Below are 26,671 nucleotides of genomic sequence, written 5' to 3'. Positions count from 1 at the left end.
GCGATCGCCAGCCGACTGCAGCTTACACTGGGCACTACTACGTCGTCGTTAACATCGCCGATGAATACGTGACACGATCATCGCGTTGCACTAAGACGACTATGAGGACAAAGGCAGCAACATACAGAGTGACGTTTAACGTAGGACATTCCAAATGTAGTCACGGTGCCAACATCAAGATGTTGTGGAAATGTAAGGTCCAGTTTCAAATGTTGCACTCGGCTGCAAAAAGAGGATGGGAGGAGAGCAGGGGAGCTTGCTGCCTTCTTGTTTTATGCTATAAAGAGATATATGGTAACAAAATCCAAAATAAGCAGGAGTGTCCCCAATAATTATAAATACAGTAACAATCATCATTTACTGGTCAATTTTGCAAAAATAAAAGATAGCACAATGTACAAATAGAATCAATATTAAAGTATATACATATACATATATACTGTGTGTATATATATATATATATATATATATATATATATATATATATATATATATATATATATATATAAATATATATATATATATACATATATAAATAAATAAAAATATATATATACTGTATGTATAAATATATATATATATATATATATATATATATATATATATATATATATATATATATATATATATATATATATATATATATATATATATATATATATAGTCGCAATCAAAAGTTTACATACACTTGTAAAGAACATAATGTCATGGCTGTCTTGAGTTTACAATATTTTCTACAACTCTTATTTTTTTGTGATAGAGTGATTGGAGCACATACTTGTTGGTCACAAAAAACATTCATGAAGTTTGGTTCTTTTATGAATTTATTATGGCTCTACTGAAAATGTGAGCAAATCTGCTGGGTCAAAAGTATACATACAGCAATGTTAATATTTGGTTACATGTCCCTTGGCAAGTTTCACTGCAATAAGGTGCTTTTGGTAGCCATCCACAAGCTTCTGGTTGAATTGTTGACGACGACTCTTGACAAAACTGGTGCAGTTCAGCTAAATTTGTTGGTTTTCTGACATGGACTCTTTCCTTCAGCATTGTCCACACGTTTAAGTCAGGACTTTGGGAAGGCCATTCTAAACCCTTAATTCAATTTTTGTTTCATCTGACCACAAAACTTTCCTCCAGAAGGTCTTATCATTGTCCATGTGATGTCAGATGAAACAAAAATTGAGCTGTTTGGCCACAATACCCAGCAATATGTATGGAGGAGAAAAGGTGAGGCCTTTAATTCCAGGAACACCAATCCTACCGTCAAGCATGGTGGTGGTAGTATTATGCTCTGGGCCTGTTTTGCTGCCAATGGAACTGGTGCTTTACAGAGAGTAAATGGGACAATGAAAAAGGAGGATTACCTCCAAATTCTTCAGGACAACCTAAAATCATCAGCCCGGAGGTTGGGTCTTGGGCGCAGTTGGGTGTTCCAACAGGACAATGACCCCAAACACACGTCAAAAGTGGTAAAGGAATGGCTAAATCAGGTTAGAATTAAGGGTTTAGAATGGCCTTACCTAAGTCCTGACTTAAACGTGTGGACAATGCTGAAGAAACAAGTCCATGTCAGAAAACCAACAAATTTAGCTGAACTGCACCAATTTTGTCAAGAGGAGTGGTCAAACATTCAACCAGAAGCTTGTGGATGGCTACCAAAAGCGCCTTATTGCAGTGAAACTTGCCAAGGGACATGTAAGCAAATATTAACATTGCTGACTTTTGACCCAGCAGATTGGGTCCATTTTTCAGTAGACCCATAATAAATTCATAAAAGAACCAAACTTCATGAATGTTTTGGGTGACCAACAAGTATGTGCTCCAATCACTCTATCACAAAAAAATAAGAGTTGTAGAAATGATTGGAAACTCAAGACAGTCATGACATTATGTTCTTTACACGTGTATGTAAACTTTTGACCACGAATGTATATATTATTGACTTATGACACTTTTATAAGCGGGAGGGTCCTAAGAGTATGTGTGTATAGTCAATGTTCGGGTTGCACATGGCTTTGGGATCATTTAAACTTCTGTAAAATCAACATTGCCAAGCAATAATTAATCTATATAATTTTGGGTAATCTGAGGTTTAACTGTCATTTCCCCCCTCTTAACGCCGAACAAACGGACTATGGCTGTCTCACACAATTCCAAAAGGAGTCTCGTGAACCGTGTGAGTCATGCTTATGAAGTCTTTGTTCAACTAAAACAAGCCTTTATCTCTCCTCCCCTCCCTCGCCGCCAGCAAACAGCCAAGGTGAGTGGGCGGGAGGATGGGTGGGATGAGAGGGACGTGAGTGCACGGACAGACGGGGGGACATATAAGACGAGTCAGGGGGGGGACAGCAAGTTGAAGAATGAGCATGGAGTGGCTCCACAGCCCGCAGAGTTAAAGAAAAGAACAGAAATAGAAAGCACAGACTTGACTAAACTACAGAGCCCAGACATTTGCGGCACAAAAAGAAACAATAAAGACCACGAGAGCGGCCTGATGGCATCTACTTGACACACATCCAACACAACCAGACGTTGCTAGTGGAAGCAGACTCATGTCGACCGCGGGGACAGACGGACAAAGCCAACGACGGACAGACAGACTCTTGCATGGAGAGAAATCACAGAATGGGAACGAGAAGAAGAAGAAGGGCTTGGTGCGGGACCACAGAAGGGGGGAGGAAGAGAGAGGGAGAGGGTTTGTTTTGCGCGCTCCTCAGAGGAGGGTGAGGCAAAGGGCAGCGGGGTGGGTGGGGGGCGGGATAGTTACTCGAGAGCTGAAGGTCCTCCTGCGATCATCTTTAAGCCCCTCCAACCTACACTGGAGCTAGTGGAGATAAAGCATCGAATCACAGGCATCAGTGCATCTGTCCTGGCAACCACAACACTACACGCACACACACACACACACACACGCGCACACACACGCGCACACACACACACACACGTTCAGGACAACCCTGGCAGGACAACAGAGAGAAGCCACAAAGATGGAGCAGGAAAGGGAAGGAAGGAGGAATGCATGTCGGCGGTGCTTAGCCTGGTGGGAATGTTGCCATTCTTGTTGGAGAGCAGCAAGTCGTGTAAAAAGTACTGACACGTTAAAATTAGGGAAGTCCGATAATGGCTTTTTGCCGATATCCAATATTCCGATATTGTCCAACTCTTTAATTACCGATACCGATATCACCCGATACCGATATCAACCGATGTATACAGTCGTGTGGAATTAACACATTATTATGCCTAATTTGGACAACCAGGTATGGTGAAGATAAGGTACTTTTAAAAAAAATTAATAAAATAAAATAAGATAAATAAATTAAAAACATTTTCTTGAATAAAAAAGAAAGAAAAACAATATAAAAACAGTTACATAGAAACTAGTAATGAATGAAAATTAGTAAAATTAACTGTTAAAGGTTAGTACTATTAGTGGACCAGCAGCACGCACAATCATGTGTGCTTACGGACTGTATCCCTGCAGACTGTATTGATATATATTGATATATAATGTAGGAACCAGAATATTAATAACAGAAAGAAACGACCCTTTTGTGTGAATGAGTGTAAATGGGGAAGGGAGGTTTTTTGGGTTGGTGCACTAATTGTAAGTGTATCTTGTGTTTTTTATGTTGATTTAATAAAAAAAAACAAACAAACAAAATAAAACACAAAAAAACCAGATACTGATGATAAAAAAACTGATACCGATAATTTCCGATATTACATTTTAACTCATTTATCGGACATCTCTAGTTAAAATGTCAAAATACCGTAACATTAGCTTCATCTGAAAATTTCGCCCGCTAGCTGAATATCTCCCGACTTTTGGCGAGTAGCACACTTGCAGTTATAGAACGGTGAATTGTATTCCACGACATTCCATTTGTGAGCATGAGAAGGTCATCATTTTGTCAAATTTGAAGAAAGAGAAGATTTTTGCCACATGTGGACAAGTAGGAGTGTGACGATGCACCAGCGTTAATTTTGACAACAGTTTTTAATTTGGTGTTATCAAATGAAATGAAACATTTGTAACACTTTAGTATGGGGAACACATATTCACCATTAATTAGTTGCTTATTAACATGCAAATTAGTAACATATTAACTTAATGAGTCATTATTGAGTACTTATTTATGCCTTATTCTGCATGGCCTTATTATACAACCAGTAAGCCATTAACTAAGAGTCTTCCCCCAATAACCTCAGAATTATTACTTATTAGTAGAGATGTCCGATAAAGGCTTTTTTGCCGATATCCGACATTCCGATATTGTCCAACTCTTAATTACCGATTCCGATATCAACCGATACCGATATATACAGTCGTGGAATCAACACATTATTATGCCTAATTTTGTTGTGATGCCCCACTGGATGCATTAAACAATGTAACAAGGTTTTCCAAAATAAATAAACTAAAGTTATGGAAAAAAATGCCAACATGGCACTGCCATATTTATTATTGAAGTCACAAAGTGCATTATTTTTTTTAACATGCCTCAAAACAGCAGCTTGGAATTTGGGACATGCTCTCCCTGAGAGAGCATGAGGAGGTTGAGGTGGGCGGGGTTGGGGGGGGAGCGGAGGAGTTAGTGCTGCAAAGGGTTCTGGGTATTTGTTCTGTTGTGTTTATGTTGTGTTACCGTGCGGATGTTCTCCCGAAATGTGTTTGTCATCCTTGTTTGGTGTGGGTTCACAGTGTGGCGCATATTTGTAACAGTGTTAAAGTTGTTTATATGGATACCCTCAGTGTGACCTGTATGGCTGTTGACCAAGTATGCCTTGCATTCACTGGTGTGTGTGAAAAGCCGTAGATATTATGTGACTGGGCCGGCATGCAAAGGCAGTGCCTTTAAGGTTTATTGGTGCTCTGTACTTCTCTCTACGTCCGTGTACACAGCGGCGTTTTAAAAAGTCATAAATTTTACTTTTTGAAACCGATACCGATCATTTTGAAACTTATACCGATAATTTCCGATATTACATTTTAAAGCATTTATGGGCCGATAATATCGGCAGTCCGATATTATCGGACATCTCTACTTATTAGTAACCCTAACCCTAAGCCTTATATGTTCCCCTAGTGTCCAAATAACTCTAAATTAAGTCTTTGTTACTTTAATAAGCAACTAATTAATGGTGAATATGCTACCCATACTAAAGTGTTACCGAAACATTTTAGTCCGCTAAAATGACAGTAAGTTTAGTGGACTAAAATATAAAAGATAAGGTCTCTTTAAAGCACCTTTATTTAGACTACCTGCAAAGCACTATAACACAAAAGTAGCACCATCTAATGGTCATTTTTTGCTCCACAGTATTTTTTACACCACACCTCTGGCAGAGCATGTACAGTAGGGAGAGTTGTCATGTGGCCCCATTCCTGGGTGAATCTCGCGTGAGAGGAAGAGGGGGGGGAGGGGGTTAATCGTTTTGCAATGCAGTCTGCTGAAAATGATGAAAAGCGTACGTCTACATAGAGATTGACGCCGTGGCCAAAGTTGGAATCGCCACAAAACCTACTTTAAGATATTCAATGTTGTCTGTCTATCTGTGTTGGCCCTGCGATGAGGTGGCGACTTGTCCAGGGTGTACCCCGCCTTCTGCCCGAATGCAGCTGAGAAAGGCTCCAGCACCACCCACGACCCCGAGAGGGACAAGCGGTAGAAAATGGATGGATGGAACACTCTACTGCCTTCTGGCGGCTAAAATGGATAGTGCACGCCCCATGTTTGTCACGTTTCATGTGACAGGTAAACCGCGAGAAATGGGGCCTTATGAATCCCCTTCCTACTGTATTTGTGTTGTGAAGCGGAGTTACGATACATGCCTGGATTATTATTTGTTCGTGAGCGTGGGAGAACCGGAAGCAGCTAATACTCATATGTGTCGTGGGGGGCTGCACGATTATGGCTAAAATAATAATCAAGATGATTTTGATTGATATTGTAATCACCATTAATCATACGATTATTCATTGGTTTTGAAAACACGAGTACCACCAAAAGTCAACTATAAATAGTAAAAAAAAAAACTGATATAAATAAATAACAATACATTTAAATAACAATATCCATCCATCCATCCATTTTCTACTGCCTGGTCCTCTACAGTAGCAATTAAAAAAAAGGAACATTTTTAATTCCGTTTTTTACCACCATGCTTTTTGTGTAAAATAAAATTTTATAAAATGTTTGTTAATTAAATGCAAAAATGCTCACATTTATTGCTGCAATACATCTTTGGACAATACTGACCAGAGTTTTAGAGAAAATCATAATAATTGTGTAAATGTAAGTGCTCTTAGAACATTATGCTTGTGCAAGGTCCTTTTTTGAAACCTTTATTTTGTTAGCGCGCCATGCTACTATTGTGAAGGGAGGAAGTGTGCTGCGCTGTTCTCAGCTTTGACGAGCAAAGAGGCGACTTGGGGCTCTAAAAACAGAGAGAGAGAGCGCCTCTTAAGTTGCGACTGCTGTTTGTACATTGTTGTTACCGTATTTTTCGGAGAATAAGTCACTCCGGAGTATAAATCGCACCGACCGAAAATGCATAATAAAGAAGGGGAAAAACATATATAAGTCGCACTGGAGTACAAGTCGCATTTTTGGGGGAAATGTATTTGATAAAACCCAACACCAAGAATAGACATTTGAAAGGCAATTTAAAATAAATAAAGAATAGTGAACAACAGGCTGAATAAGTGTACGTTATATGAGGCATAAATTACCAACTGAGAACGTGCCTGGTATGTTAATGTAATATATTATGGTAAGAGTCATTCAAATAACTATAATATATAGAACATGCTATACGTTTACCAAACAATCTGTCACTCCTGATCGCTAAATCCCATGAAATCTTATACGTCTAGTCTCTTACGTGAATGAGCTAAATAATATTATTTGATATTTTACGGTAATGTGTTAATAATTTCACACATAAGTCGCTCCTGAGTATAAGTTGCACCCCCGGCCAAACTATGAAAAAAACTGCGACTTATAGTCCGAAAAATACGGTACATCCACGATATCGTGCACAACCACACAAGCAGATGAGATGTGTTGTGGGCGTATGGATTGTTCTTCGTAGCTTCGTAGTTTAGTCGCTGTTTCAATTGACATATTATTTTCACAAATGTTCCTTCTACTCACAATTACATAATTTTACTTACATTTATGTCAATTTCCCTGATATTTATTTATTTTTTTATTTACAGACGGACATAGTTTTGTATTTCATTATTGTTTTTTGTTTTTTTTATATCAGAGTCCGGTCTGCAAAAAGGTCATCCCTTGAAGCACACAGCTTATGGACAGGGACCCACAGTTAAAATATGCATCATCACATAATATACACAATACAGTACAATACATTTCAGAATCTACCCACCAAATACCTGTTTACAATTTCATTTATAAATAAAAAAGGAATCTTCAAATCCACCAAATCAGTCTCGATATCCTATTATTAAAATTTGATTACCGTATTTTTTGGACTATAAGTCGCAGTTTTTTCCATAGTTTGGCCAGGGGTGCGACTTATACTCAGGAGCGACTTATGTGTGAAATTATTAACACAATACCGTAAAATATTAAATAATATTATTTAGCTCATTCACGTAAGAGACTAAACGTATAAGATTTCATGGGATTTAGCGATCAGGAGTGACAGATTGTTTGGTAAACGTATAGCATGTTCTATATGTTATAGTTATTTGAATGACTCTTACCATAATATGTTACGTTAACATACCAGGCACGTTCTCAGTTGGTTATTTATGCCTCATATAACGTACACTTATTCAGCCTGTTGTTCACTATTCTTTATTTATTTTAAATTGCCTTTCAAATGTCTATTCTTGGTGTTGGGTTTTATCAAATACATTTCCCCAAAAAATGCGACTTATACTCCAGTGCGACTTATATATGTTTTTTTCCTTCTTTATTATGCATTTTCGGCCGGTGCGACTTATACTCCGAAAAATACGGTACCGTAAAAGGTTGCATCTTGAAGATCCGCGATAATCTCATCATACATACAAGACCAAAATGATGCGACTAATGTGAATTCCTCAACCATAAGCGGTGTGCTAAATATACTAAGCATAACGTTGCAGTAAATTCAGCTTAAAACACTTTTTAAAAATGTTTGAAGAATTTGATTATTCTGTGTTTAACAGGGGATTCCGTTTAATTGGCCAATGTGACTCTGTCCTTGGTTACGTGACGGCGGAAATCATATGCCTCACTTCTTTTACTGAGTTTAGTGATTATAGATTAGGAAAACTAGCGCTGTGTCAAATAACAAAGTAGCGACTACTGTTATGATCCGCTGCCCGGATCATAGTTTGTTTACGTTGTTTAGTCACTTGTGTTTTCAGCACCTCTTGAGTTTGTTTGTTTCATTCGCCATGACGGCAGATTACAGTCACCTGCCTCTGGTTAGTGTTCGGGACGCGCACCAGTTGCCCGGGAAGCAGGTGCTGGTGCGGAAACCAGCCTTGGAGTCGGTGCTGGTGTGGAAACCAGTCTTGGAGTCGGTGCTGGTGTGGAAACCAGTCTTTGGAGCTAGTGCTGGGTGTTTTGCTAGTGAGAGGGCACAGCTTCTCCCAGCCAGGCAGAAACCTCCGGCCCGGCCACCGCCACCAGTCTTTCGGCCTGCCAAGTCGCAACCTCCGGCCCGTCCGCCACCACCACTCTTTCGGCCCGCTAAGCCGCAACCCCCGGCCCGGCCACCAGCACCAAGACTGGTTTCCACACCAGCACCAACTCCAAGACTGGTTTCCACACCAGCACCGACTCCAAGACTGGTTTCCGCACCAGCACCGACTCCGAGGCTGGTTTCCGCACCAGCACCTGCTTCCCGGGCAACAGGTGCGTGTCCCGAACACTAACCAGAGGCAGGTGACTGTAATCTGCCGTCATGGCAACTGAAACAAACAAACTCAAGAGGTGCTGAAAACACAAGTGACTAAACAACGTAAACAAACTATGATCCGGGCAGCGGATCATAACAAACTACGGTGAGATCCCAAACTTCTAGTAGTCTTTTTTTACTTATTCACTCCTCATCTGTTTCGCTGTTACAAGCACCGCAATTTGCATGGACGTTGCGCGGCCCGTTAATATTTTTTTCCCCGATTATCATACTTTCATGATCGTGAGAAGCCAAAATCGAAATCGAAATCAAAATGTCACCAGCGTGGAGGCACCTTAGGCGACGTGACCCAAAGATGCAGCAGACGACAGGCAGATGGTAAGTAAAAAGAATGTGTTTGACATAAACAGAAAAAACACTCATAAAGGGAGTGGAGAAAAGAACAAAAGAAGGAGAGTGCCGCTAAAAAGGGGCACAGGACACGTGTAACTTATTTTGGAAAACAATAAACACTCGAAACATGAGTCGGTAAACTTAGCAATGATCCGACGCCGTCATGTAACAAGGCTACTGGAATGGAACTTAAACAACGGGAAAAACAACACAAGGGTGCGACAGTTAATAAATGTCCGCCTCAAAGAAATAAATAGAAAACGCTGCATCTACTTCCTCTTTTTGCTGCGTGTGTGACATAAGCGTGTTGGACCACATTAAAAGTTGTCATGCCTTTAGATTTACCGTTAAATAAACGGTTCCTTGAGGCAGAGACAATTACTTGTTGTGTAAAGAAGTAATTCAGTAGAAATAACTTTACCTTACAGTTGTGTAGATGTCACAATGACTCGCCGTAAAAATGAAATGTGTCTTCTTCGCTTTCTGCCAGGTGTACGCATACACTATATTGTCAAAAGTATTTGGCCACCCATCCAAATGATCAGAATCTGGGGTCCTAATCACTTGGCCTGGCCACATGGATGACAGAGTCTGGTGTGGATGAACTTGACTGGCCTGCACAGAGTCCTGACCTGAACCCGATAGAACACCTTTGGGATGAATTGGAAGGGAGACTGAGAGCCAGGCCTTCTAGACCAACATCTTATAAACACACTCCGCAACCTTGTGGACAGCCTTCCCAGAAGAGTTGAAGCTGTAATAGCTGCAAAAGGTGGACCGACGTCATATTGAACCCTATGGGTTAGGAATGGGATGGCACTTCCAGTTCATATGTGAGTCAAGGCAGGTGGCCAAATACTTTTGGCAATATAGTGTATTAAGATGTGGAACATGTTAAATCCACATGCTTTTGTTTTGGCAGTGAGATATACAACTTCCTGATTTCAAAAGGAAAAACATCGGATTGGCTTTCCTTCGCAAATAACTCCCGGCCCCTCTCTCATATGTATGCTGTCAAAGAGTTGTGATTGGAATATATTCCAAACTTGTCCCACCCATCACAGAACAACATTAAATATGAATGGAGCTTCTTTTTATTTGTTGACTAAAATGTCAGTTTTTTTTGTCACGGTCTTAGTCAAAGCGCATTTGTTTTGAATAGTTATCTTATGTAGGCTATGTACTGCGGATGTCGTTGTGGCTTGTGCAGCCCTTTGAGACACTTGTGATTTAGGGCTATATAAATAAACATTGATTATTTTCGTCAAGGTTGTTGAAAGTAACTAAGACGGAAATTATTAGCCAACAAAATTAACACTGCGATACACTCGTCTCACCAGACAAGATTTTAACCTTAATTTAAAGGAGCGACGCCGCATGTTGTGGCCAAGTGGGGACAATTCCAAGGGCCCATGCCTGGCAGGTGTTGGGGTTGGATCATGAGGCCGAGAAATCCTGACAGCTCCCTTAGGAACATTCACTATATTGCCAAAAGTATTTGGCCACCTGCCTTGACTCACATATGAACTTGAAGTGCCATCTCATTCCTAACCCATAGGGTTCAATATGATGTCGGTCCACCTTTTGCAGCTATTACAGCTTCAACTCTTCTGGGAAGGCTGTCCACAAGGTTGCGGAGTGTGTTTATAGGAATTTTCGACCATTCTTCCAAAAGTGCATTGGTGAGGTCACACACTGATGATGTTGGTCGAGAAGGCCTGGCTCTCAGTCTCCGTTCTAATTCATCCCAAAGGTGTTTTATCAGGTTCAGGTCAGGACTCTGTGCAGGCCAGTCAAGTTCATCCACACCAGACTCTGTCATCCATGTCTTTATGGACCTTGCTTTGTGCACTGGTGCACAGTCATGTTGGAAGAGGAAGGGGTCCGCTCCAAACTGTTCCCACAAGGTTGGGAGCATGGAATTGTCCAAAATGTTTTGGTATCCTGGAGCATTCAAAGTTCCTTTCACTGGATGATATGTGAGTCAAGGCAGGTGGCCAAATACTTTTGGCAATATAGTGTATGATGAATTTAATATTTTCTGACTTCTAAATGTTGTTACAATTGTATTTGTTATTTAACCTTTATTTAACCAGGAAAATATCCTTGACATGAAAAAAACTATTTTTCAAAGGAGTCCTGGCCAAGAGGCAGCAAAAGATAAAAACACGTCATCCACATTAAGAAAAACTGTTCCAATTTAAAAACTTCATCTCAAGTGCTTTCAATCACGACTTTGTGCAACTTGTTACATGTAAAAGGAGCAGAGTAAAACAGCAAATGACAAAAGAAATTGACTCAAAAAACGTTCCAACTTAAGTAAAGTAAGGCTTCATTTTTTTCAAAAAAGTGCTAGCTTGATGCTAACATACAATGCTCTTGGTTAGCATTAGCAATTTTACATGGCGATTTCAACACCTCCAAACGTGTTAATGTAAACTAAAACTGAGATGCATGGTACAATACTTACAGTATTAACACCTTTTAGGGCGCAACAGGAAACAAAACAACACATCCACTATACACTACTGCCATCTAACTTGCAACTGTAATTGCGACTTAATGTCACACTTGCAAATGAGACTCAGAAATGTGATAATAAAACAAGATAACTGGACAGCAGTTGTCATAATCCGATTATTTTTTAAATGTTGCGATAAAAGATGACATTTTATTATTAAAAAAAACAATAGATATTTATTAACGCACACAAAAATACTAAACATTGGTACCAGTGAGTATGAATTGGTACCGTATCGGTTTAAATGTGAATGGTAGCCATCCCTACTTTTGGAGAGGTTGGGGCGTGGTTTCATTTGCAATCTGGGAACGCCTGCAGAATCGAACACTCAAAAAAGTGGTTATAAAAGTGACTGTGGAGCTAAATGTATGCAAGATGTTACACCAGAGCATACCGTATTTTTCGGGCTATAAGTCGCTCCGGAGTATAAGTCGCACCGGCCGAAAAATGCATAATAAAGAAGGAAAAAAATATTTAAGTCACACTAGAGCAGGGTTAACCAACGCGGTGCCCGCGGGCACCAGGTAGCCCGTAAGGACCAGATGAGTAGCCCGCTGGCCTGTTCTAAAAATAGCTCAAATAGCAGCACTTACCAGTGAGCTGCCTCTATTTTTTAAATTGTATTTATTTACTAGCAAGCTGGTCTCACTTTGCTCGACATTTTTAATTCTAAGAGAGACAAAACTCAAATAGAATTTGAAAATCCAAGAAAATATTTTAAAGACTTGGTCTTCACTTGTTTCAATAAATTCATTAATTTTTTTACTTTGCTTTTTATAACTTTCAGAAAGACAATTTTAGAGAAAAAAATACAACCTTAAAAATGATTTTAGGAGTTTTAAACACATATACCTTTTTACCTTTTAAATTCCTTCCTCTTCTTTCCTGACAATTTAAATCAATTTTCAAGTAAATTATTTTTTTAATTGTAAAGAATAATAAATAAATTGTAATTTAATTCTTCATTTTAGCTTCAGTTTTTTCGACGAAGAATATTTGTGAAATATTTCTTCAAACTTATTATGATTAAAATTCAAAAAAATTATTCTGGCAAATTTAGAAAATCTGTAGAATAAAATTTAAATCTTATTTCAAAGTCTTTTGAATTTCTTTTAAAATTTTTGTTCTGGAAAATCTAGAAAAAATAATGATTTGTGTTTGTTAGAAATATAGCTTGGTCCAATTTGTTATATATTCTTACAAAGTGCAGATTGTATTTTAACCTATTTAAAACATGTCATCAAAATTCTAAAATCAATCTTAATCAGGAAAAATTACTAATGATGTTCCATAAATTATTTTTTTTATTTTTTCAAAAAGATTCAAATTAGCTAGTTTTTCTCTTCTTTTTTTCGGTTGAATTTAGAATTTTAAAGAGTCGAAATTGAAGATAAACTATGTTTCAAAATTTAATTGTCATTTTTTTCGTGTTTTCTCCTCTTTTAAACCGTTCAATTAAGTGTAAATATCATTAATTATTAATAATAACATAGAGTTAAAGGTAAATTGAGCAAATTGGCTATTTCTGGCAATTTATTTAAGTGTGTATCAAACTGGTAGCCCTTCGCATTAATTCAGTACCCAAGAAGTAGCTCTTGGTTTCAAAAAGGTTGGTGACCCCTGCACTGGAGTATAAGTCGCATTTTTGGGGGAAATGTATTAGATAAAACCCAACACCAAGAACAGACATTTGAAAGGCAATTTAAAATAAATAAAGAATAGTGAACAACAGGCTGAATAAGTGTACGTTATATGAGGCATAAATAACCAACTGAGAATGTGCCTGGTATGTTAACGTAACATATTATGGTAAGAGTCATTCAAATAACTATAACATATAGAACATGCTATACGTTTACCAAACAATCTGTCACTCCTAATCGCTAAATCCCATGAAATCTTATACGTCTAGTCTCTTACGTGAATGAGCTAAATAATATTATTTGATATTTACGGTAATGTGTTAATAATTTCACACATAAGTCGCTCCTGAGTATAAGTCGCAACCCCGGCCAAACTGTGAAAAAAACTGCGACTTATAGTCCGAAAAATACGGTAGTTGTTTTGTTTATTTCCTTGTCTCGTTTTTGTCCCCTAATTTCTTAACGGATTTTACCCGTTCCAAAGTCTAAATGTTCATTCAGTACATGCTAGGTTCTAGTATGCAAACTGTTAGCATTTTAAACTTTTTACTTATGTAAAAATACAAATATGTACTAGACATGGTGTAGAAACATTTTAGAATTGCCTCACCACTTTTGATATTTCCTCACATCTGATCACTGTGGTAACATGCTAGAGTTAGCATGAGAATGCTTTATACTAGCATTTTAGCTAAGTTTGTCTGTTTACACCAAAAAAATCATGGATTTTGATACTTGGCTCCATTTTATGAGTATGCTAACTTTTCCCATATTAGAATGCTAATATTTTATGCTAGCTTGTTTGCTCATTTTATTCGTACAAACCTAAAAATCATGGATTTTGATACTTTAGAAGTACGCACACTTTTACTATGTCATCATGCTAACTTTAGCATGCTAACATTTTATACTCGCATTTTTGCTCATTTCATTTGTATAAACCTAAAAATCATAGTTTTTGATACTTGGTACCATCTTAGAAGTATGTTAATGTTTCTTTTGTTTTCATGCTAACATTAGCATGCTAACATTAGCATGCTAATTAGCATGCTAACATTAGCATGCTAATGCTTAATACCAGCAATTTAGCTAATGTTGTCAGTTTAAACCTGAAAATCATGGATTTTGATACTTGGCACCATTTTAGAACTATGCTAACTTCTTCTATATTACAATGCTAATATTTTATGCTAGCATGTTTGCTCATTTTATTCGTACAAACCTAAAAATCATGGATTTTGATACTTGGCGCCACTTTAGAAGTACGCACACTTTTACTATGTCATCATGCTAACTTTAGGATGCTAACATTTTATACTCGCATTTTTGCTAATTTCATTTGGATAAACCTAAAAATCATAGTTTTTGATACTTGGTACCATCTTAGAAGTATGTTAACGTTTCTTTTGTTTTCATGCTAACATTAGCATGCTAACATTTGCATGCTAACATTTGCATGCTAACGCTTAATACCAGCAATTTAGTAAATGTTGTCAGTTTAAACCTAAAAATCATGGATTTTGATACTTGGCACCATTTTTTAACTATGCTAACTTCTATGTTAGCATGTTAACATTTTATGCTAGCAATTTTGCTCATTTAATTCGTATAAACCAAAAAATCATGGGTTTTGATATTTGGCGCCCTCTTAGAAGTATGCAAACTTTTCCCATGTCATCATGCTAAGGTTAGCATGCTTACATGTTTGCTAATTTCATTCGTATAAACCTAAAAATCACGTTTTTTAACACTTGGCACCATCTTAGAAGTATGTTAACTTTTCTTATGTAATTATGCTAACATTGGCATTTTAACGCTTAATGCTAGTATTTTTACTAATTGTATTCATTAAACCTAAAAATAATGGTATTTGATACTTGTCGCCATCTTAGAAAGTATGTTAACTTTTCTTATGTTATCATGCTAACATTGGCATAGTAACTTTTTATGCTAGCATTTTTGCTAATATTATTCGTTATAACACGGATTTTGATATTTGGTGCCATCTTAGAAGTACGCAAACTTTTCCTAAGTCATCATGCTCAGTTTAGCATACTAACATGTTTGCTAATTTCATTCATATAATTCTAAAAATGACTATTGACTATTTTATTGATTGTGGGACAAGCAGTAGAAAATGGATGGATGGTACTTTTTCGTCACCTTTGGTTCTTTGTTTTATTTTTGCAAAAATATATATATATATATATATATATATTTATATTGCTCTTTTTATCTTTGGTATGAACATTATTATGTAAACTCGAAGTTTTTATTACTTTTTTTGATTCTCTGTTGTTGCTATTTTTGTATTACATTTTATTATTTGATCATGTTGTACTGCATTGTAACCTTTTGTTTTGTGATTGTGTGATGTTTTTTGCCTGGACCCCAGGAAGAATAGTCTCCACTGCGGTGTAGACTAATGGGGATCCTTAATAAACTAAACTAAATAAATAAAAATCATGGTTTTTGACACTTGAACCATCATAGTAGTATGTTAACGTTTCTTATGTTATGCTAACTTGAGCATAGCATTGTAGCTAATTTAGTCAGTTTAAACATAAAAATCATGGCTTTTGATACTTGGCACCATTCTAAGAATTAAGCTAACTTTTTCTATATTAGCATGCTAACATTTTTGCTCATTTTATTTGCAAAACCTAAAAATCACAGGTTTTGATATTTGCCGCCATCTCATAAGTAGGCAAATTTTTCCCATGTCATCATGCTAACTATAGCATGTTAACATTATATGCCGGCATTTTTACTAACTTCAATCAAATAAACCTAAAAATCATAGTTTTTGATACTTGGGGTCATTTTAGAAATATGTCAACTTTTTTTTATGTTATCGTGCTAATACTAGCAAACTGAAGTTTTATGCTAGCATTTTAGCTAATTTTGATAATTCAATGTAAGATTCAAAGATTTTGAGACTTGTCTCCATCTTGCTGGTATGCTAACTGTTCCTGTTAAAAGACTAATTGTTTATGCTCATACAAGAATGTAATAAATCCTACCAATTTATTAGATAAACACTAATACAGTGGTTCTTAACCTGGGTTCGATCGAACCCTAGGGGTTCGGTGATTCGGCCTCAGGGGTTCGGCGGAGGTCAAAACACACCCGACTCATCGTGTAAATACAAACTTCTCCCTATCGGCGTATTACGGATACGGCAACAGCTGACTGGTTTGCAGGTGTGTTGTTTGTTGTTTGAACAAGGTGATGTTCATGCACGGTTCATATTATGCACCAGTAAAAAAACATGGTAACACTTTAGTATGGGGAACATATTCACCATTAATTAGTTGCTTATTAACATGCAAATTAGTAACATATTGGCTCTTAACTAGTCATTATTAAGTACTTATTAATGCCTTATTTGGCATGACCCTAACCCTCTAACTCTGACACTAACCCTAACCAAATAACTTTAAATTAAGTCTTTATTACTTAGAATATGTTCCCCTAGTGTCCAAATAACTATAAATTAAGTCTTTGTTATTTAGAATATGTTCCCCATACTAAAGTGTTACCAAAAACATATAACTTTGTCTTGAATTAAAAAAACAATTTTTAAAATTTTTCACTAAAGAAGGGTTCGGTGAATGCGCATATGAAACTGGTGGGGTTCGGTACCTCCAACAAGGTTAAGAACCACTGCACTAATATATTATTTTAGTGAGGGCTTTTCATGTCTTCAAATGACATGTTTTGTGGGGTTTTGAGCCACAGGAGCACCAACCGCAAAGAATGAGGAGATGGGGTTTGCATGGTGAGGATGCAGGGGAACGAAAAACAACCAAAGCGACACACAGATAGCATTTACAAACATTGGGAAGCACAAATGGAAACGGCGTAGAGCTGTCGACATTAACACACACAATTGCGTCCCAACAGTGACACCATTAAGCAAAAAACACTTCAATTGGAAAACAAGACTCACTATAAGATCTAACAAAATCCCCCACACAAGTTTCTCAACTTCATACGATTGTCTATCATAAAGTCAGCCCTGCAGCCGGAGGTGATGCGGTCACCACGAACTACGACACAGCAAGAAACCTCACTGGCGCGGTGGCGCTAAAAATGACACCATGGTCCATGGAGAAGGCCATCAGTGAGTCATGGTAAGACAGCTTGCAGATGGACAATGAACACGGTGGTCAAATATGATGATGTCGTGGTATGAGTGCAGAAGCAGGATGAAGGACGGGAAGAAGGCCGCAGGTCACTCTTGAAAACGCTAGTTAATTCTAATCTACCTCTGATTTCTGGTGTAGGCATCAATAAAGTGACATAAGAGAGTGCAACACACGCAGCATGCACATGAAATAGGAATTAAAACCATTGGAAGCATTTTATTTACAGCAGGGGTATTCAACTAAGTTGGAGGGGGGGGATTTATTATTATTTTTTACCTTATTATTTTTTTCTTTCATAAAGAAATACAATCATGTGTGCTTACGGACTGTATCCCTGCAGACTGTATTGATCTATATTGATATATAATGTATATATTGTGTTTTTTATGTTGATTTAATAAATAAAAAAAATAAATAAATAAATATATATATATATATATATATATATATATTTAAAAAAAAAAAAAGTATTTCTTGTGCGGCCCGGTACCAATCAGTACCCGGTGGTTGGGGACCACTGCTCTAGAGCAGTGTATTTCAGCCTTTTTTGAGCCAAGGCAATTTTTTAATAAAAAAAAATACGGAGGCACACCACCAGCAGAAAAGGTTAAAAAATTAAACTCCACCAGGTTGCCGTGCCTTATTTTGAGTTTGTCGTTGTTTTCCGGTGTGTAGTGCTTTAGTTCCTGTCTTGCGCTGTTATTTTGGTGGCCCTTCCTGTTTTGTTGGTGTTTCCCTGTCGCAGCTTCATGCCAATTAAGACTGTTTCAGTTGTGCGGACGCTATCCTTCTTTGTGGGGACATTGTTGAGTGTCATGTCATGTATGGACGTCGTGTCAGTCTTTGCTGTCGTCCAGCATTCTGTTTTTGTTTACTTTGCAGCCAGTTCAGTTTTAGTTTAGTTTTGCATAGCCATCCCTATGCTTCAGTGCCGTTTCCTAGCGGGACTTGCCTTTCGTTCATTTTTGGTTTAAGCGTTACATACCTTTTTACCTGCACGCTGCCTCCCGCTGTGCTCTGCGTATTGGGATCACAACAAACCATCCTTGTCTCACCCGACACGTTCTGACTTTTACAAAGCAATGAACTACCTGCTGCCACCTACTGATATGAAAGAGTATTACATGGTTACTCTGCCGAACTCTACACAGCACAGACACTCAACAACGACACATTATTTGCAGATTATAGTAATTCATTTGCAAAAAATTTTTTGGGACCAGTTAGGTGAATTTGCATAATTTCCCACGGCACACCAGATAATATCTCACGGCACACTAGTGGTTGAAAAACACTGCTCTCGAGTAAACATTGGATTTTAGTCTATTTTTGTCAGAGTTACAGGAGCGTTCTGCACTTTTTAAAGGACCATCTGCAAAAAAAAAGCTAGTCAAGGATCATCTCTATGACAGCACTCTAGTGTTTTTAAGAATCTGCTGCAAAAATGTCAAAATGTTCTTTGAACTGAACCCGCGGGCCACCTCTTGAATAGCACGAATGAAGAAAAAGAAAGGACCTAATATTGAACCTTGAGGAACAGCACTAGTATAACTAAAGAAGTTGAACAAATGACTGCATCTGAAGTAAACCAGCGATAGCAAGACCTTAGCTACATAAATCACATTACGGACAACATGTGGACTTAAAGGGGTGCCTTGAGGAACGCCTCAGTTACAAGTCACAAGTTAGGACCCCAGTTTTCTGTTTGCTAGCAAGGTATTTATGTCAATGCAAGGATCTGCCAATAAGTTCACACTGGTCCAAGTTTCTCTATACCACTGGTTGTCAATTATTTTCTGTCGCACTCTAACCTGACTCTCGCCAGATCCTTGTAGTTCGCTGAACTCCACACAAGGATCTGGGACTTCTCAATAGGAGATGTATTTCAGAAGGCGGGGCCTTGTTGAAAAAAATCATTGTATGTGATTGGATAAACCACTTGTCCGTTATCTTGAATGACGTGCTACTTCAACCACTCACATCGGAATCAACCCGTGACGCTGATGAGAGCGACGCTGGGAAATCCAAAACAGAACATCCGACATATTGGGTAACGACTAGGGGTGTAACGGTATGTGTATTTGAGGTGTACCGAACGAGTTTCCACACGGACATATTAAGTAGCGTAACGCACGTTGTGTAAACAATGCACACCGAGGCGCAACACACGGCATGCTAGCAGCTAACGGGCTACGATAGACTGACCATACGTCCTCTTTTCACCGGACATGTCCTCTTTTGCGGAGCTGTCAGGGCGGAGTTTCTTAAAATGCCTCAAATGTCCGGCATTTTAAGTTAGGGTTGCATGTATTTTCAATGTACGTTCAGGGTTAAGAAGGGGTTAAAAACAAAACAAATTGTGCGTGCAGCAGCATTGGTGAGGGAGGGGCAGAGACAGAGAGAGCGAGAGAGTTATGATAAACGCGCATGCGTCGCCAGGCTCTGCTTTTTATCCATAGATTTATCAGATTACATTTTTTATTATCGAGAGCAGGGGTGTCAAAAGTGTGCCCCGGAGGCCATTTGCGGCCCACAACTAATGTCTTAAAGGCCCACGGCACATTCTAAAAATACTATTAAAATAAACAAAAACATAACATAAGTGAAATAAAAAAGCTTAAAGGTTAAATGTAATTTAGAAAAAGTTGCAATGTTGACTAATAAAACAAAGCTGTTTTTTTTCTCTTTCAAACTGTCATTGCTCAAAACATAATATTGAATCAAAATCAATGTTATTATGAATTATTGACCTATCCAAGGTTCCGATTACTTCACATCAAATATTCCACTAAGAAAAATATTTTTGGTGGAAGATTTTGCAAATTTGGTAAATAAATTACCCCAAAATGTATATTTTGTTGTTTTCTTACTGTACCGAAAATGAACCGAACCGTGACCTCTAAACCGAGGTACGTACCGAACCGAAATTTGTGTGTACCGTTACACCCCTAATAACGACAGAGCGAAAAGTTAGCTAATTTAATTTGTATAATCCTAAAAATCACGTTTTTTAACACTTGGCACCATCTTAGAAATATGTTAACTTTTCTTATGTAATTATGCTAACATTGGCATTTTAACGCTTAATGCTAGTATTTTTACTAATTTTATTCATTAAACCTAAAAATAATGGTATTTGATACTTGTCACATCTTAGAAAGTATGTTAACTTTTCTTATGTTATCATGCTAACATTGGCATACTACCTTTTTATGCTAGCATTTTTGCTAATATTATTCGTTATAACACGGATTTTGATATTTGGTGCCATCTTAAGTACGCAAACTTTTTCTAAGTCATCATGCTAACCTTAGCATACTAACATGTTTGCTAATTTCATTCATATAATTCTAAAAATCATGGTTTTTGACACTCGAACCATCTTAGTAGTATGTTAACGTTTCTTATGTTATGCTAACTTGAGTATAGTAAAAGTTAGAGAACTTTTACTGAAACAACGCAGCAATGTCAGTAGACGATCGATGTCGTTTGTGCAAAGAAAATATGTGAATAAAAGGCTTCATTGGGAACAGCAAAAAATATTTCACAAGGTCGCCAACAAAAAAAAAGCATAGACGAACGTCTAACAGAACTTGGTTTGAAATTGTTGAACGTTCGGGGGAGACCGTGTCGAATATGCTTACGGTGCTTTCGCTTGATAGGGAAACTGGAAGACACTCTGTCCACTTTTAAAAGATGGCAACAAACTGATGAGGAACCGAGTTCTGAACAGTCATCTCCTTCTCACACTATTAACTAGATCCACTATGGACTGGACTCTCACACTATTAACTAGATCCACTATGGACTGGACTCTCACACTATTAACTAGATCCACTATGGACTGGACTCTCACACTATTAACTAGATCTACTATGGACTGGACTCTCACACTATTAACTAGATCCACTATGGACTGGACTCTCACACTATTAACTAGATCCACTATGGACTGGACTCTCACACTATTAACTAGATCCACTATGGACTGGACTCTCACACTATTAACTAGATCCACTATGGACTGGACTCTCACACTATTAACTAGATCCACTATGGACTGGACTCTCACACTATTAACTAGATCTACTATGGACTGGACTCTCACACTATTAACTAGATCTACTATGGACTGGACTCTCACACTATTAACTAGATCTACTATGGACTGGACTCTCACACTATTAACTAGATCCACTATGGACTGGACTCTCACACTATTAACTAGATCCACTATGGACTGGACTCTCACACTATTAACTAGATCTACTATGGACTGGACTCTCACACTATTAACTAGATCTACTATGGACTGGACTCTCACACTATTAACTAGATCCACTATGGACTGGACTCTCACACTATTAACTAGATCCACTATGGACTGGACTCTCACACTATTAACTAGATCTACTATGGACTGGACTCTCACACTATTAACTAGATCTACTATGGACTGGACTCTCACACTATTAACTAGATCCACTATGGACTGGACTCTCACACTATTAACTAGATCCACTATGGACTGGACTCTCACACTATTAACTAGATCCACTATGGGCTGGACTCTCACACTATTAACTAGATCTACTATGGACTGGACTCTCACACTATTAACTAGATCTACTATGGACTGGACTCTCACACTATTAACTAGATCCACTATGGACTGGACTCTCACACTATTAACTAGATCTACTATGGACTGGACTCTCACACTATTAACTAGATCTACTATGGACTGGACTCTCACACTATTAACTAGATCCACTATGGACTGGACTCTCACACTATTAACTAGATCCACTATGGACTGGACTCTCACACTATTAACTAGATCTACTATGGACTGGACTCTCACACTATTAACTAGATCTACTATGGACTGGACTCTCACACTATTAACTAGATCCACTATGGACTGGACTCTAACACTATTAACTAGATCCACTATGGACTGGACTCTCACACTATTAACTAGATCCACTCCACGTCCATTGCACCGGTCGCCCTGGGGGGGTCCCCCACATCTGCGGTCCCCTCCAAGGTTTCTCATTGTATCCCATTGGGTTGAGTTTTTTCTTGCCCTGATGTGGGATCTGAGCTGAGGATGTTGTTGTGGCTTGTGCAGCCCTTTGAGACACTCGTGATTTAGGGCTATGTAAGTAAACTTTGATTGATTTCTCATGTCAATTAGTTTTCCAAAACATTTGTGCTTTTTTTGGGCGGTATAGCTCGGTTGGTAGAGTGGCCGTGCCAGCAACTTGAGGGTTCCAGGGTCGATCCCCGCTTCCGCCATCCTAGTCACTGCCGTTGTGTCCTTGGGCAAGACACTTTACCCACCTGCTCCCAGTGACACCCACACTGGTGTAATTGTAACTTAGATATTGGGTCACTATGTAAAAGCGCTTTGAGTCACGAGAGAAAAGCGCTATATAAATATAATTCACTTCACTTCAATTCACTCCTTCGGCGACAGCGACATCAGAGAGTGCAAAGGTATCCGTCGCACATAAACGGGACAAGGTGAAATCGAAATTGTGTCCCCATACCCCGACACCTACTGCTCCCCCAGCTCCTAAACTACTGAATTAATATTCGATAGATTCGACAAAACAGTTGCAATAGCAGAATCAATGTCAGCACACGACTCCTCGCTCCTTGTTGTTTGAATCAAACAGTCGCTTCGGCGCTACGTCACATCTATGAAATCCCACCCGGCAATCCTGATTGGTTCATTATTTTTTGCTATCTTGAAGGAGTTTGCTTACCCTGGAGCCCAGATCCTTGTGTGGAGCTCAGTGAACTACAAGGATCTGGCGAGAATCAGGTTAGTCGCACCCCACCTAGTGGACAGATTTTTTTTTTAACACCCCCCCCCTAAATGTAATTTTTATTTTTTTTATCCGTATGTGTCCCACTATCCAAGAAGCACCACATTAAACTGAGTGTTTGGAACTTACAGTTACATTTTTCTAAGAGACAGAATTTTTTCACGCCCCCCGGAGTGAATGTTTATTTATTTATCTATTGTTACGGCCCCGGCCTTGTGGGAGCGTTGTGGGAGTGGGCTCAGAGTAGAAACCTGCTGCCCCCCTCCCCTCTCTCTGTCTCCCTTGTGTGTGTTTGCAGGACTAGCAGCATTTCTGTTAGTTTTGCCTTTTAGTTAAAACTCCTACTCACTTTTGTTCTCTTAAATGCCTACTGAAATGAATTTTTTTTATTTAAACGGGGATAGCAGATCCATTCTATGTGTCATACTTGATCATTTCGCGATATTGCCATATTTTTGCTGAAAGGATTTAGAAGAGAATATCGACGATAAAGTTCGCAACTTTTGGTCGCTGATAAAAAAAGCCTTGCCTGTACCGGAAGTAGCGTGACGTCGCAGGTTGAAGGGCTCCTCACATTTCCCCATTGTTTACACCAGCAGCGAGAGCGATTCGGACCAAGAAAGCGACGATTACCCCATTAATTTTGAGCCAGGATGAAAGATTTGTGGATGAGGAACGTGAGAGGGAAGGACTAGAGTGCAGTGCTGGACGCATCTTTTTTCGGTCTGACCGTAACTTAGGTACAAGCTGGCTCATTGGATTCCACACTTTCTCCTTTTTCTATTGTGGATCACGGATTTGTATTTTAAACCACCTCGGATACTATATCCTCTTGAAAATGAGAGTCGAGAACGCGAAATGGACATTCACAGTGACTTTTATCTCCACGACAATACATTGGCGAAACACTTTAGCTACGGAGCTAACGCGATAGCATCGGGCTTAACTGCAGACAGAAACAAAAGAAATAAACCCCTGACTGGAAGGATAGACAGAAAATCAACAATACTATTAAACCATGGACATGTAACTACACGGTCAAAGCTTTCCAGCCTGGCGAAGCTTAACAATGCTGTTGCTAACGACGCCATTGAAGCTAACTTAGCAACGGGACCTCACAGAGCTATGCTAAAAACATTAGCTATCCACCGACGCCAGCCAGCCCTCATCTGCTCATCAACACCCGTGCTCACCTGCGTTCCAGCGATCGATGGAAGGACGAAGGACTTCACCCGAACATCCATGCGGGTGGCGGCTAGCGTCGGATAGCGCGTCTGCTATCCAAGTCAAAGTCCTCCTGGTTGTGTTGCTGTAGCCAGCCGCTAATACACCGATCCCACCTACAACTTTCTTCTTTGCAGTCTTCATTGTTCATTAAACAAATTGCAAAAGATTCACCAACACAGATGTCCAGAATACTGTGGAATTTTGCGATGAAAACAGAGCTTTTTGTATTGGATACAATGTGTCCGAATACTTCCGTTTCAACCATTGACATCACGCGCATACGTCATCATACATAGACGTTTTCAACCGGAAGTTTAGCGGGAAATTTAAAATTGCACTTTATAAGTTAACCCGGCCGTATTGGCATGTGTTGCAATGTTAAGATTTCATCATTGATATATAAACTATCAGACTGCGTGGTCGGTAGTAGTGGCTTTCAGTAGGCCTTTAAATATTCTTTTGCTATAGCCTCTAACCAAATATGGTTGTGGTACGAGCTAAGGACTTTGGACCGTCAATATTGGGCCCCATCACCAAAACAATTTGACTTGACTTGGGGCTGCATAATTAGTTACATAACTGAATTAAAGACACTATAGGACAGGGGTCTGCAACCCGCGGCTCTTTCATGCCTCCGCCGTGGCTCCCTTTGGCTTTGAAACATAATGTCAACAAATAATGGTTACTTGATTCATTATATTTGATTTTATTTAGTTTATTTTAATTTAACAGTTGTTATTTTGGAGAGTTCTGGGATCTTGTCATATGAAAACAAAACACATTTTAATATATTGTCGATGGAAATGTATGTCACAGCCCTTATGCGACATCTCTTGCTGCCATGCAATTGTATTGTTTTTAGCGGTCAACCCCTAGCAATGGACGGATCAAAGAAGAGAAACATTTTATTTATTTACATTTTTATTAATTTGCTGTTTTTATTGATGACTAGGTAGTTGTTTTAAAGTTTTTAGTCAAATGAATATGCTGCAGTCGTATGCCTTCAGAACATTGGAATTAGTTGATTTTTATTTTTTTATTCATTAATAAGGGAAGGAACAGTGTATTTTTTTCTAATGTTCAAAATAATTTGATGATTTGCTTCGTTATATCTAGAAATACATCAAATAAGTGTTTATTTTCATAAGTCCTATAGCACAAGTGTAAGGAAACTATAAGTGGTGTTATCGTCATTTTAGGAATCTAACAGAGTTCGTGGCTCTAGGTGGGTTTTATTTGGGGGGAAATGGGCTCCAATGTATGCTGAAGGTTGCCGACCCCTGCTATAGGATAAATGTGACCTCACTGTTGACAGCGAACCTTTCCACTTACCTCAACTCTTGTTGTTGTTTTTATTAAGTGACACTTTTCTATTTTTGTTGTTACTTTTTTCCCCCTTTTAATCAGCTATTGTGGTTCTTTATCTGCTTGTGGTGAAGAGGAAGGCAGTACATTGCTACCCACTGTGACTGAAATGTAGGACGGGGGAGGGAAGGGGTGTTATTATTTTACTTTTATTATTTTTGTGTAATTTCGTATATATTTTTTTAAAATATCTATATATTTTTTGGTGGTGTGGGGACAAAAAAAAGTTTTGGGCCCCATTAACAATTCATTTGAATGATATTCAAGGGGCCCTCAGATTTGCCTTTTCCAGCCCCCGCTAGTAGAATAGCAAACAGCGAGCTTGGCCAGGTCAGCGTTACAGGGTGGCGAGGCTCCACAGGAAATCGATAGCGCTAATAACTATCCGAGTGAGGAGACGCTGCAGGAAATGATGAGATGTAACCGCCGAGCTGCTGAGCTCAGCACAAAAATAAAGGGCCCGTCAGACAAATTATGCAAAAAAAAAAAAGGGGGAGATTTATCCGTTTGGCGGCGAGGGAGAAGAGAAGGGGCTGCGACCATTCAGGAGGTGCTCTTTTCAAGCGAACGGGCCTGCGGGGGACGGCGTGATGGAGGGGTGGGGCGGGGGACAGAACGCTGCAGGTAGAGTACAGCAGAAAGTCG

General features: G+C 38.7%; 1 protein-coding gene across 1 annotated transcript in view; it reads right to left on the bottom strand.

The window, feature by feature from the left end:
• Positions 1 to 26,671, bottom strand: part of gphnb (gephyrin b) — a 224,793-nt gene that overhangs the window by 65,285 nt on the left and 132,837 nt on the right. Inside the window, 1 exon segment of the mRNA XM_062034299.1 lies at positions 2,771 to 2,827. Coding sequence (XP_061890283.1) covers positions 2,771 to 2,827 — 57 coding nt within the window.

Source organism: Entelurus aequoreus, linkage group LG23 (genome assembly GCF_033978785.1).
Source record: "Entelurus aequoreus isolate RoL-2023_Sb linkage group LG23, RoL_Eaeq_v1.1, whole genome shotgun sequence".
NCBI classification, from domain to species: Eukaryota; Metazoa; Chordata; class Actinopteri; order Syngnathiformes; family Syngnathidae; genus Entelurus; species Entelurus aequoreus.
The sequence above is the reverse complement of the archived record's forward strand: the minus strand, read 5'-3'. Positions and strand labels throughout refer to the sequence as shown.